General features: G+C 34.8%; 2 protein-coding genes across 2 annotated transcripts; one reads left to right on the top strand and one right to left on the bottom strand.

The window, feature by feature from the left end:
• Nucleotides 1–1,597: 1,597 nt before the first annotated feature.
• LOC136823844 (uncharacterized) lies at nucleotides 1,598–9,566 on the bottom strand. The gene is made up of 3 exons (XM_067080037.1): nucleotides 9,476–9,566; nucleotides 2,987–3,256; nucleotides 1,598–2,726 (listed from the first exon to the last, which is right to left on the bottom strand). Coding segments are annotated over exons 1-3 (1,305 nt in total). The 5' UTR covers nucleotides 9,477–9,566; the 3' UTR covers nucleotides 1,598–1,692.
• A 27-nt stretch (nucleotides 9,567–9,593) lies between these two features.
• LOC136813650 (E3 ubiquitin-protein ligase DZIP3-like) lies at nucleotides 9,594–12,883 on the top strand. Its single transcript, XM_067070181.1, has 4 exons — nucleotides 9,594–9,605; nucleotides 9,957–10,725; nucleotides 11,020–11,241; nucleotides 11,805–12,883. The coding sequence occupies exons 1-4, from the start codon at nucleotides 9,594–9,596 to the stop codon at nucleotides 12,110–12,112; spliced, it is 1,311 nt and encodes a 436-aa protein (XP_066926282.1). The 3' UTR covers nucleotides 12,113–12,883.
• Nucleotides 12,884–13,601: the final 718 nt, after the last annotated feature.

Consider the following 13,601-nt stretch of genomic DNA (forward strand, 5'->3'; position numbering starts at 1 on the left):
AGACGTTTTTCCAAGTTTTTTTTTTAATCAAAATATAATTTTTAATGATATACAAAGTACAGTTTTTTTATAAGAATTATATAAATCGAAGTGATTCGCGATCTGAAAATGTCACGAATTTGAGCCCTAAAAAATTCTTTTGTTTCTAAGACTTGAAAAATAAAAAAAGTGAATTTAACTAAATTTGCCATAAAATTCATTTCAAAAATAAGATTTTTCCTCCTGCAATACCATTTGTAGATTAAGTTTTGCAGGGATTAAATTTCTTCAAACATAAAAACCAAAATGGAAAACAAGAATTTGAAACTTTCTCAACAGAACCATATTTCAGACAAAATTTGAAGCTGAACAACATTCTTAAAAAATCCTTAAAGTTTATCGATTTATCTTAAAAAAGCTGAGTAGGCACAAAAAACTTATGCTGGCAAAGTAAAATTAACAAAAAAATTGGCTACCAGCGTCATCCAGTCTATCAAAAAGCTCCAAGTGGCCTACAGGCTAGGGAAACCGTTCAGGCCTCCAAGCCAATTTTTTTTGCCATTTAGTTAGTAAAATAGGACAAATTAGGACGAAAATAGACTAGAAATTAGGAAATTTAGTACAAATTTTAGGCTTTTGGACCAGTTTTCAATTTTCATTTTTCCCGTGACATGTGTGTTTTAAGTTCTGTCTATAGTCTATATGAAAACCAAAACAAAAGTTTGACGTTGCTTACTTTAGAGATACAAAAGGGCAGTTTCAAGCAACTAAATGAATTTGGGAAGAAATTTAAGGAAAATTGCGAATAACGATGAAGATAGACTAAAAGGTAAATAACTTTTGATAAATCTTTGCAAGGGTATAATGGTGATAAATGTGTACATGTATGGAATATTGCTAAAATACGTAAACAATAAAACTTCTAAATGGCTAAAGCAAATCCATTTATTGTAAAAAAAAGGAATCATTTTGATACAAATGTTATATCATAAATGACCTGCTTATAAAAAACTAAACTAAATAAAAACTACAAACCTTTTCTAAAATTATTAACAAGTGGTAAAAATGATAAACCTTTTTTTGATAAAAATCTGTTTCTCTACGTCTCTTTTTTAAATAATCTTAACAAAATGGGAAAAATGATAAATCTTTTTTCATAAAAATCTGTTTCTACGTCTCTACGTCTCTTTTTTAAATAATCTTAACAAAAAAATCTTTTTTGGTAAAAATCTGTTTTCTACGCCTCTTTTATTATTAACAAAATGGGAAAATAAAAAAGCTAATACTCTTTTTTTATAAAAACAATGAGGCTTAAAATGCCCAAAAAATAAGAACAAGTTGAAGGCTGGGATGTCTAATTTTTTATCAAATAAGGGTCCAAACGAGGTAAGATGAGGTAAAAAATAAAAATAAGGCAAAAAGGACCCAAAATACCCCAAAGAATAAGAACCAAATAAGAACAGTTTGAGGCTCAAAGAGTCATAGGTCCCATAGAATCAATGTCAATGAAAACTTAGCTCTACCCATTATACTCAAACGAAGATTGAAATCTGACAACCCACCTACACTATAAGATAAAATGTACATTGATAAATCTTTAATGATGAAAATATGTCTTTACTACGTTTTTTAATAGAAGCATAATAAAATCATGGTCTAAGGATTCTTTTAAGAGATTTAACCTCTCAAAAGTTTGTGCGAAAAAAAGAAGTCTTAACTTTCTTCAGCTTTCACAATTTCCATAACTATTTTCTTTTTAACATCAACTTCATAACTGAAATCAGAATTAAGCAACTTGAGCTTGAGGTCGTTCATACCATCTTCTGTGTCGATATTATTCAGAGTTTCTGAACCGAACATATCGATAAGGATGTTGTTTGATAATTTCACTGTCATTTCCGGAGCATCAAATTCAACGAATACGACAACTTTAAATAGATTTCGATGCAATTTAAGGTAACTAATCTTGAAATCCTTACTGCATGAAGAACAGGAAGTCATACCTTGTGTGGATGGTGCTAACCTTTTTTGGCATGATTTACATGACCAATAGTTGTCCACTTTAACGCTAGCTATAACAGGCGTTGTTATTAGCTTGGTAGACAAGTCAACTTCGCTGAGAACCTGTTCTGGGAATTCAACGTCCAAATCTGCTGTCAGGTAACAAATTGAAGATGAGTAAGTGGTACCAAGACAAATCTCCTCGTTAATCACTTTTGAGGAAAGTGAAGTCAATTGAATGAGTGTGTTTTCTCTAACCAGATGAACAAAGTCTCCCCACAGGGACAAACTGACAGTTTTCACGCCATCAGAGAAAAGGCAAGGGCGCATAAGACTTGTTTTGGTTTTGCCGAACTTATCATATTCTTTCATCTCAGTGGGACCTGAATATTTGATTTTTCCAACCGCTGAAAGAACCGTTCCATTCTCATCGATATCAGAAAGATGAACAGCATCAGCATCATTTAAACCAAAGCTGAGTTCATTGTCATCAATGTCCGAGATTGAAGAGTAGCTGTTAAAAAAATATACCTCTTTCCCTGGTACTAATTTGCCGGCACGGATGGCAGTTTTGTTATGAAAGGCGTCAAGAAATTTTTGCCTTATTGATTTGATGTCTTTATGGTTGCTGATTATTATTTTGCAAAAATCAGTTTTGCCAGTTTTGAGATGCACCGTGAAGAAATTTCTGGTACGAGCTTGATTTTGGCTGATCGTTGCAACTACGCCAACAAATCCAAGGATGTCTAAAGAAGAATAGTAACAATCAATTTGCAATACCCTGTGTTGAAAGAGAAGGCTTGACATAAGCACAAGAAATAACATTAACGCAAAACTTTTCATGACCAGGCAATGACTTTATACATAAACCATTTACTTAAACCAGTCCCACTGTATTTAATGGGTTTACTATTTTAGTAAAAGCTGGTAAGAATTAAATAATGCATTTCTGAAATGTTTGAGAAAAAATTAAAGAAAAATGTTCTTGAATTTTACTTTTTCTTACCTCTGGCATTGGGTGGAATGGAAGGTGAAAATCTTGGGGACGGCAAGAGTGATGGAGACCCAAACAAACGTGATGGTGTATTGACCATCCCTTCAACAGCCTGCTTTTTAGGAGTCACCGGTGTCTCATTGTTATTCAAACTTTCACTGGCGTTGGGAGAAGAACTTGAACTTTTGGTGGTGTTATTACTTTGAGTGCTAGCTAATGCATCAAAGTCATCCATCTTAGCATCAGCAGCAGTTTGCTTCCTCTTTCTGTCACCTTTTGCCACTGTAATAAAGATACAGGATAATTTTTGTTATTAAAAGAAACTAAAATGATAAATAAACAAATTTTCAGGAAAATATCCACATTTCCCCTTTACTTTTTTTAAAAAACAATGAAAGAATCACAAAAACTGCAAATCTATATACAAACTATTTAGAGGAGACGGCTGGTAAATAAAAACTTTAATTTGATTACTTTGTCATACCAAGTTGACGTAATCTGCTTTCTTCATCCAAACGCTTTTTCAAACTTTTACTTTTTGCTAAGGATTTCAATCTTTCATATGGCATTGGCTCAATATAAATACTATCTAAAGTCTTTGCTCTTGAGAGAGCAACATAAGATTGTCCAGATGCTCGTTCAGATTTTCCAAGATCAATTGACATTTGTTCTAGAGTAAGGCCTTGCGACTTGTGTATAGTTATTGACCATGCCAATCGCAAGGGAAACTGAATTCTTTCATAATTACTACCTAGGCTGTCAGATGTATTTGCAATAGGTGGTATGGGTACCAAATTCTGTTGTAATTCTGAAAAACTTGGACCTGAATATTGGTCAAATTGTACAATCACTGCTATTGGAAAAGATGGTGGAGTTTCATTATCCTTAAAAACAATGCTGCAAACAGTACCCATGGCTCCATTACAGAGACCAGATTCAGTCCACAAATTTCTCATTAACATTACTCTAGCTCCAACTGATAAAAGGAGAGTAGGTGCCAAGCCACCCATATCATCTAAAGAGCATTTTGCAGCTTTTTTGTCATTGTGTAAAGCAGAAATTCTAGCTATCGGTTGGTTCAGTTTTTCAAGGGCCTTGAAATTGTTTTCTGCAACATCTTTATTTCCATAGGACAACTTCAAGGCATTTGAAAAGTTAGTTTTAATACTAGGTCCAGAACGTGTCAGTAACAATTTCCAATCATCTATGCTCACATTACCATCACGAACATTACTCAAGAGGCTGCGAAATCTTTTTTGAAGAGAACTGCTTCCATCTGAGCGCTGATTCACAGTAAGCTCAATAACTGTATTGAATAATTGATAAACGAAAAATCCCTCAGCTTCAAGTTCATTTCTAGGATTGTTGTAATAAATAGGATGTCCTTTCACAGGAGGAAGTTGTCCCAAGTCTCCAGACAAGATCATATTTATACCTCCAAATGGCACATCAAACTTTCCAGTGGCTTGTTTGCATCTCCGATTCACCCAAGCTAAGTCTGTTCGATTAATTACAGAATATTCATCAATTATAATGTACCTAATACCTTTTAGCCTTTCTTGAAGTTGTATCAATGACGAGCCCTCAAGTTCGGAGTTAAACTTGCCTTTGATAGGCAATCTCAACAAGTGATGTAAAGTTTTACCTCCTACACTATAAGCTGCAAGTCCAAATAATGATGAAATGATGAGTGCATCTCCTAATAAATGTCTAAGTCTGTGAATCAAAAAACTTTTTCCACAACCTGCCTTTCCAAAAATTATCATCAACAGTTGTGAGTTACTATTAATGTGACACCTTACCATCTCAAATGCTTTACGCTGTTGATCATTTAGTTTTAAGACATTCTGTAATTCAGTGTCCTCGTCATTCAGTTGACCTTCTATTCTTAAGGTAGCTTTTTTGCTATTTATCCAAGCAGGCATTTCTAATCTAGATATTGAATTATACTGGGAACACTGATCCAGCCAATATGTTCTATTTTCACTACCACTCGAATTATCTTCTTGTTGGGGATTTGAGAAATGATCTGCTAGAAACATCCATTCCTCTCTGTAGTTGCTTATCTCATCATTGATTACTTCAGAATCATCTTCGGAATCAGAGTCCTGAGAATCGGTACCTGTTTCTCTACTCATCATAGCATTTTCAATTGTTTCTAATTCCCTTAAATGATTAGGAACACTAACAGCAGCATCTGATCGTAGAAATGTAGCCCAACACATAATAAAACCTTCATCAGTTGCATCTATTTCACCCCAAGCTGAATTTGGAGTATGTCTCCATACTTTATATTTTAGTAAACTATACTTGCAGTACTTACTATAGTGAATACTATTTGGAGAAGATGAGTAAGAAGGAAATGTTCGGATTACAACTTCTTTTTTCCTTTTATGCAACTCTTCATTGACCAAAACATAATTGGCATGAAATTGGATAAAATTCATCTCAGAAATCCTTGGATCAGAAGAGTAGTCCTCTCTAAATGCATAAATATCCAAGTGAGATTTTTTTTGTACTAACTTCACCATCAACCAATTCAACCTGTCGAGAACCATCTAAGGACATGCAATAAACTTCATAAGAACTACTGTAATACTTCAATCCTAATATTTGATGGCAAACCTCTTGAACACTCATATCACGTAAACCTACCGATCTCATCATTAATTTCTTTATTGCAGAGCTTGGGGAAAAAATTATCAGAGTTTACTTTTGAAGCCACATGAGTGAACGCATCCTGTGTAATATCACTGAGCTTCTCTGGCTTAGAAGCATACTTTGTCAAATATTCAACACATGAGTGGTAATCAACTACTACACTGATATCAACATTGGCTCTCCATCCTTGTAATAAAACACGTTGGTGCCTGTTGACTCTTGGGTCATTTCTTGAAGTTACAACTTTTGCTCTGAACCTTTCAACACCATCTCTAGATTTCACCTTTTCAAATTCCAAATGTGTTTTCTCGTTTACTTCAAAAGGAAAGTGAAATCGACATGTTGTGTCATCATTTTTTTGCCGAAGACAATATGCCGAACTACAAAGATGTTTTTCGACAGAGTTAACAAGATTGGCATAATCTGTACTCATTTCCTCTGGATTTAAGTTTCTATAATCCACTTTACAGGGATGTACCTGGGGTTTGACCCAGTTTTCTCCCTCCATAGGATTGCAAGTACAAAGAAGCTTATCAACATAATCACACACTTGTTTCTCAGCCTGGCTACCTTCAGCAATAATTTCATTCAACTCTTTTTCCTGAAAAGCAACATTCTCAGATTTTAATTTTTGCGATGCAAGGTAACCTTTCAGAGCAATATTTGTTAATTCAACCAAACCTGGATCGTCTTCTAGTTTAGCAACACCATGACAATGAATGGAACCTCTAGAAGCATATTCAAACCTGTACCAGTGCCATGTAGCTTTTAGCAAATTATAAAGCCAATGCTTGACAAATTTGTTTGTACGCTCAGTGAAGTAATAGTCTACTACATGAGGATTCTCTGTAATAAATTTTCTTATTCCATTCACATCATTGACATCTACTTTAAATTTACTCAAAAGATCTGGCCAGTGAAACTCTGCCATAGAAAATGTGAAAAAAAATTGTAAATACCCCAACTTGTTTAACTGTTGCTGTCAGATTGTTTCGTACTTTGTTCCAAAAAGAACGTGATCCACTTACATCTTTGGTGTAATAAAATACCTTTTTCATCAATTCATTAGCACAGTTAGAGTTTAACATTTCATTGAATTCATCCAAAGTAAAATTCATTTCCCCTGGATTCCTTTTAATGTACAAATTTCCCCTGCTCAAAATTCTTCTACGATACAATATGTTGAAAGCCCAGTAGGCAAATCTAGGATGTGCAGCAAAACGATAGAAGTAATTGTCATCATTGACATCACAGAATTTGAGTAAATGACGAATCTTTAATGAAAAGTTTTCAAGTTCATTAGACGCTATAGTTCTTTCCAAGGCAAGGTTAGTTGGATCACCTTTGCCATCAGGAAATAGAGTTGGAAAAGCCATAGTAGCTAAAAATGGAGTATTGAATTCATTGATTGGTTCAATACCAATAATATCCAGTTCAGGGATATTGTTGATAAAATGAGAAATTTTGTTTTTATGCATTTGTGTGTTCAAAGAAGAAGGTACAAATGAACTCATTTCATCAGGCCTTATGTCTTCTTCATTTTCAGGACCAAGGTCTGTTGTAATTTCATCTTCACTATGCTCACTTTCTGATTCAGAAGAGCTATCCTCAGTGGACTCTTGACTAATAGAGGAATAAAGTTGTCCATTTAGAGGGAGATCCTCTATTCGATTTTGATCAATAGTAACATCAGAATAAACAGGGTTATTCTTCACAAGCCATTCAAGAGCATCTACAACTTTTTGTTTCCTGACCTTGAAATCTCTAGAGTCAACACAAGATCCCTTTTTAGATATCTTAATTATTGGTATATCAGAGGGCAAATTTGGCAAAACATTTGCAACTGTCTGAACATCTGAAGGAAATGTAATAACATGACCTTTATATGCTCTCTGTCTACCTCTAGGTTTACAATAAACATTCATAATAGGTAATGCTCTAGCAATCAACATTTCCTCAACCTGCGAAAGATCTTTCAGCTCATGAGGTACTGGTGACGGGATCATGTTATTCTCACGACTGAATTTTTTAGGCCATTGTTTATCTCGTTTACATCGAGTGCACTCTTGTTTAGAAACATTAAACCAAGCCTCTGCACAAACTTCGCATTGCTTTATTTGCATTTTATACATTTCATTGTAGAAGTCTAGAATAGTAAGATGTTCTGTCTGTTCGAGATGAGAGCTTACAGCACCTGACGATTTCATGGATATTTTCTTTTCAACTTTCTTTTGACTTTCAATTTTTTTGTTTGTTAAATTTTCTTTTATTTTTCCAATTGAATGTTTTATGCAAGTCTGAGAACCCTGAAGTTTAACATTTGATACAGAGTCTTTTTGAATCTGATTTTTATTGTTTGTTTGCTGTCTTTGCTTACCCTTAAATTCAACTTTTTTTTCAGTGTCTTTTTTTGAGACAATAGTTGTGATCAAATTCCACTTCTGAGGAAATACACTTGACCCCTTTACAATAATCATGATCATGTACCTTATTTTGAAAAGAGACGGATGATTCATATGCAATAGGCACTTCTGTATTTTCTATTACCAAATCTATATTTTCATCAACACTGTTAATTACATCCTCCTGAACATAACAACAAAAAAACCATCCTTCCTGGTATTGATACTGAATATCCTCAAAACAATGATAAACTTCTATGCTCTCTAAGAGGTCATCAATATAAAACCATTTATTCCTATTCGAATCAAACGAAGCAATTGTAAAGTGGGCCCCATGATTACGAACTGAAGACCTGAGACTATAAGAAATGTTTCTGATTTTGAGAGAGCTATGGATTTTCACCAAGTTCATGAGATTTTCAGCAAACTCAATAAACAAAACTGACGATGGAACAATGTCTAAATTACTTGCAGGTATTTTGGTTTGACAATTTTGACACACACAATTTCTTGAACTAACAAATTCGATGAAAATAATAAGTCTGGCCATTCATTGATCACTGCATCATTTATAGTTTCATTCCAAGAAAAAATATTGCAAAAATGTTGAGACCGAGTCTACACAATGTTGGCCACAATTTATGCAAATTTGATTGAAGTTATAAGTGCTACAAAACATTATCCTCTCTAAGTCATTTCTAAAATCAAAGACAGATTCTTGAAAAATTTGTGAAAACTCGGCATGACAATCTCTTGCTCTGAAACTAGGACAGTGATCAATAATGTGGCTCCAAATTGGATTGCGAACTTCATTAGACACTAGATACTTAAGTTCTGATTCTTTATAGATGCGATCTTTGTGAAGAGTTTTTAATTCTGTATATTTGTCACACACACATCAAGAAGAGAGATCAAAAGTGGACTGTTAACGTAAGTTCTGTCTAAGAGACCAAATATACTATGGTAAAAAAAGATCAATGAACGAATCAATCGCACAACTGTATGTCCCTGGGGTAGAACGTACCGAATTAGGAAGATGTAACTCACGAATTACAACATTTGTAAATCTGGGAATACTTTGCTTTTTCAGGTGGTTTTCAATTGAACTGTTCACATTAGATGATTGAGTGGCCATACTCTCTTTAGCTTTCATGCTAAGTTTTCGAGCTTTCATAGTCTCTTTAGCTTTCATGCTACGTTTTCGAGCTTTCATATTAGCTTTCATGCTAGTTTTGAGTTTTCATACTCTTTTTCAGCTTTCATGCTAGGTTTTGTGTTCCATACTCTTTAACTTTAGTGAATACCCAAAATATTTGAGCTAAAGTTTTGATTTTGTATTCACTGCAATCCAAATTAATAAACACATGAAAAGCTACATGTATTCCCAAATTTAAGCTGTATTTCTAAAGTTATACAAATATAATTAAAAAATAATTACTTTTAAGTGCTAATTGGTTCCCTAGTCTTGTCTTTAATTCTTGATCTTCTTTTGAAAAGGAACAAATTCACATGGGGACACTGTTTTCATGCTGTTGTAACAGTCGCGTCGAAAAACTATGGAGTATATTGTACTTTTTCCTTTAAAACTGTTTTATCTCCGTAATACTTTGCACATACAGAAATCTAAGGAAGATAATTACTTTTTCCGAGCGAGTGTTATTCAGAGACTTCAAAGATAGAGAAACGAGATTGTTGATTTCGTCAGCTTTCCGTGACTTTAGAGAACGAGAACGGATTACCGCGCGCAAATATGCGAGATTTTTCACCATACAAAACGTCTCTGAATACACCGCTCGCGGTCGATACCATCAATCATTTGGAGGAAGAACTTCATTCATATATTTGATTTTTGAGCCGTATTTTTACACGAACTTTCCAGTTATAAATTTCATGCAACTAATTTAAATCTCCCCTATCAGCTGTCAACAAAATACCAAAAGAAAATCACTAAATTAAAAAACAAGAAAATTTTACAGCAAGATCAAGTGGATAAATTATTACCTCCAAATAGTAATGCAACAGATTCCAGTCAGTTTGATATCACCTTGATTTGTATCCTTATCAGGAATTGCACTAAATTGCCAGGACCTCTTAATGGATGGGATGACAATAAACCACCACCTCACGATCAAAGTCTTGCAGCTTTCGTTATCCGTGCCAGAGAATGGAGAAATTTTGTGCACCATACAGAACCTAAGAATATCACTTTGGCGATTTTCCAGCAGAAATGGGCGGAAGGAGCAACCATTATTCACAAACTTGGATTCCAATATGATACGAACAAACTGCTCAACATTTCTCTGGATCCACAACACAAAACATTTTTAAAACCACTCTTTCACTACTTCAAAAATGTTCAAGACTCTCTTACCAAACAACACAAGGCTCTCGATCAACAACAACAGACTTTGACTCAAGATATAGCTGATTTAGAAAAACAACAATCAAAAAACACACACGACATCGCAGACCTTATGTACCAGCAACAGTGCGCTGAACAAGAACAAATATTTCTAAAGCAGCAACAAAAAATCACAGAACAAACATCTGACTCCAATACAAAAGAAATCAAAAAATTGACCGACCAACTGAATCTTACCTTGGACCAAGTCTCATCTTTATTGGAGCAATTAGAAATAATAAGAGATGAAGTAGAGGACTTGAAAGAAAAGAAGTTCCTTTCTTCAGGTAACTTCAATATTTTTTTCTAATGCGTTTGTTTTTAGAAGAATTGGACGGCAAGACTCTGGCACAAATCATCTCCCTAGTGACTTTCTTAATTTTATTCAATACCGATTGCTTCAAATAAACGCTCCGGTAGTTTTTTAAGTTTTTTGGTTTCTAGGAGGGGCGTTCATTCGAGGGGTGTTTATTTGAGGGAAGAGGGTGTATAAAAGAAGGGAAAGTCTATTCGAAGTAATACGGTATGTGTATGTACTTGAATATAATTGATAAATTCTTATCAAATCATTCATTTCTAAGGATCACACTGCCTGGAAGAGGTTCTCCAGAAAATCGAACAACTATTAACCGATCAAGAACACAGGAGACTCCTGAAGAATCTTGGCATAGAATATGAAGAAGGAATGACGATACAAGAACTTTTGGAGAGTGTACCATGGAAAGATCTCAAGAAAGAATTGGAAATGATGAGAAGATACAACGTGGTGGAGCACATTCAGAAAACTACCTTGATTACAAATGGTTAGTCAATTTTTTTATATCTCAAGTTTGAGTGTATCGAAAGGGTGTATACGTATTACAGGCGCAGTAGTGGTTATCTATCTTGACCACCGTTAAGGAACCGACCTCCTTAACGGTTCGGTGGTGTGATTCACTTGGAAAGTAGGTGTGCCTTTGCCAGGGTTTACCCATCCTATGTGAGGGGCATTTGGTAGACTAAAACTCGAGAAACCTGTCGGCATCGATTCCACAATACATCGTGGATGAAGTGAGAGTGCGTTGGCCTTGTTCCCCAGTGGTTTACGCTGTATAAACTAAACTAAAGCGTAAGACGATTCTAACGAGACGACTCCTAGACCGCTCAAAACAAAACCGGGCATCCCTGTAAGGAAAAGCAAGTCATCAAAATCATTTGTATTACAAAATTCAAAGCTAAAAGCATAATCCTCATTTTAATAGGCTGTTGGTGACAAGGGGCATCATTAAAACTGAGATATGTCATTCATCGGCAATTATTTCAAATTTGTATTTTCATGAGCTTGAATCCATTTCAATCAAGGTTCTTTATTCTTCTTTGATTTCAGCTCTTCAAACAGCGTCAAACAAACTCCGGAAGAAGTATAGAAAAGACCTCATAAAATGTCTTGTAGAGCAACCTCTCTCCTCAACGGAGATGACGGAGATAAACGTATTTAGGGAAGACATTTTCATTGACCTTATGGTACTCCCATCATCAGAAGTCGATAGAAAGTGGAACAACTCGGATCGAGAAGCACTGATGGAGCAACAATATCTTCCCAAGTCAACAACCCACAATGCAGTTGATCAAATCTTCTCTGAAGATGACGAGCTAGCATTCATCCGCGGGTATTGGAAAGTCAAGCTTAATTGATATGTTCACCTTTAAGTGGGCTAAAGAAGAACTCAAAACAGACATTAAGGTGGATTTTCTGTTCAAATTTACATGCCGTGAACTCAACAACCTGTCAAGTAAATTTTCAAATTTGGAGGAACTTTTCAAACTGAATGTGAAATACAAGGATATATTTCGTGATATCACATTCGATGATCTGATGGAGATTTCTGACAGAGTGCTTGTGGTGATCGATGGTGTTGACGAACTGAAAGACATCTATTTGATGGGGAATCCATCCTGCAAAAACCAGCTCATACTCGATCTTATAGACCCGAAAGCTATTTGGCTTCCAAACCATAAGTCTATAGTCTGCGGTCGACCCAAAGCTTGTGAACTGGTTAAAAGGCAATTTAAATGTTACCATAAAACGATTGAAGTTTGTGGCTTTAGCGAGGAAAATGTTAACAATTACATCAAGAAATTTTTCGGTGAGCATTACGAACAGAAAGGTGTCGCTGTACAGAAATTAATAGAGAGCTCGTACAATCTTCGTTCGCTGAGTCGAGTACCAGTCTTCTTGTGGGTCATTTGTAATATTTACAAGGAAGACAAAATAACTGCACCCATCAACACATATACAGAGTTGTGTTTCTACTCCTGCTTGATATTACTCAAAAAACATTTTGGTGAAAAATCCAAAAACTTTACCAAATTAATGGATGTTGTCTTAGATCAGGATATCATGCAAGTTTTACATTCTATCGTGGTACTTTCAGTTAAAACGTACATGGACAATAAAGTAGTGTTCACCGAAGATGATATCAAATCTTTAAATTATTCTTACCACCTCGAGGAGACAGGATTTATTACCAAGTACGAAGGCACTAATGATATTGAACCGAACTACCAGTTTAGACACTTGGTGCTTCAGGAGTTTCTTTGTTCCCTCTATATTTGTATAACCAAAGGTATCTCATCATATTATCTATCGAATCGTGAATTGTCAAGCTGTAAACCAACAATTTTAGGAATCCATCGACTTTTACGAATGAAAGATAATAATCTATTCCTCAAATTTTACGACTCTCTAACAAAAATTAACGAATCACATTCCAGCTATCTTTCAAAGATGTCCAGACCTTTCAATATTTTATGGTTCAACCGGTTTGTCATGAAAAACACATTGGAAGTTCCAGATCAAATGATCAAAGGAGAAAAACTTGTTATCTCTACATTCAATCCAGTTTGCTCAGAGTTTTTAGCATTCTACAAGGAATCGAACATTCATGAACTAAATGTCCCAACAATCACATCAGTTGATATTCTTCTACTAAGCTCTTACAAAGACTACAAAAATATCGGTAATCTAATCAAAGACTTGGGAATTAATAACAACATAACTATTCAGGAAGGTTTCCATCCAAATTACATTGCAATTGACAATCTTAGCTTTGCACAGCTAGCTCTTGGGAAAGAATATGACGTTAAAATTTTCCCTATTTATGATTCTTCTAACGTACGGGAG

This window comes from Clytia hemisphaerica, unplaced genomic scaffold (genome assembly GCF_902728285.1).
Source record: "Clytia hemisphaerica strain Z4C2 unplaced genomic scaffold, Clytia hemisphaerica genome assembly, whole genome shotgun sequence".
Classification (NCBI taxonomy): domain Eukaryota; kingdom Metazoa; phylum Cnidaria; class Hydrozoa; order Leptothecata; family Clytiidae; genus Clytia; species Clytia hemisphaerica.

What these genes read in the sequence shown, in the direction of transcription:
- LOC136823844 (XM_067080037.1), bottom strand. An exon ending in CATTCCACCCAATGCCAGAG is followed by an intron (nt 2,727 to 2,986) that starts GTAAGAAAAAGT and finishes ATTCTTCTTTAG; the next exon opens with ACATCCTTGGATTTGTTGGC.
- LOC136813650 (XM_067070181.1), top strand. An exon ending in AAAGAAGTTCCTTTCTTCAG is followed by an intron (nt 10,726 to 11,019) that starts GTAACTTCAATA and finishes TTCATTTCTAAG; the next exon opens with GATCACACTGCCTGGAAGAG. An exon ending in AACTACCTTGATTACAAATG is followed by an intron (nt 11,242 to 11,804) that starts GTTAGTCAATTT and finishes CTTTGATTTCAG; the next exon opens with CTCTTCAAACAGCGTCAAAC.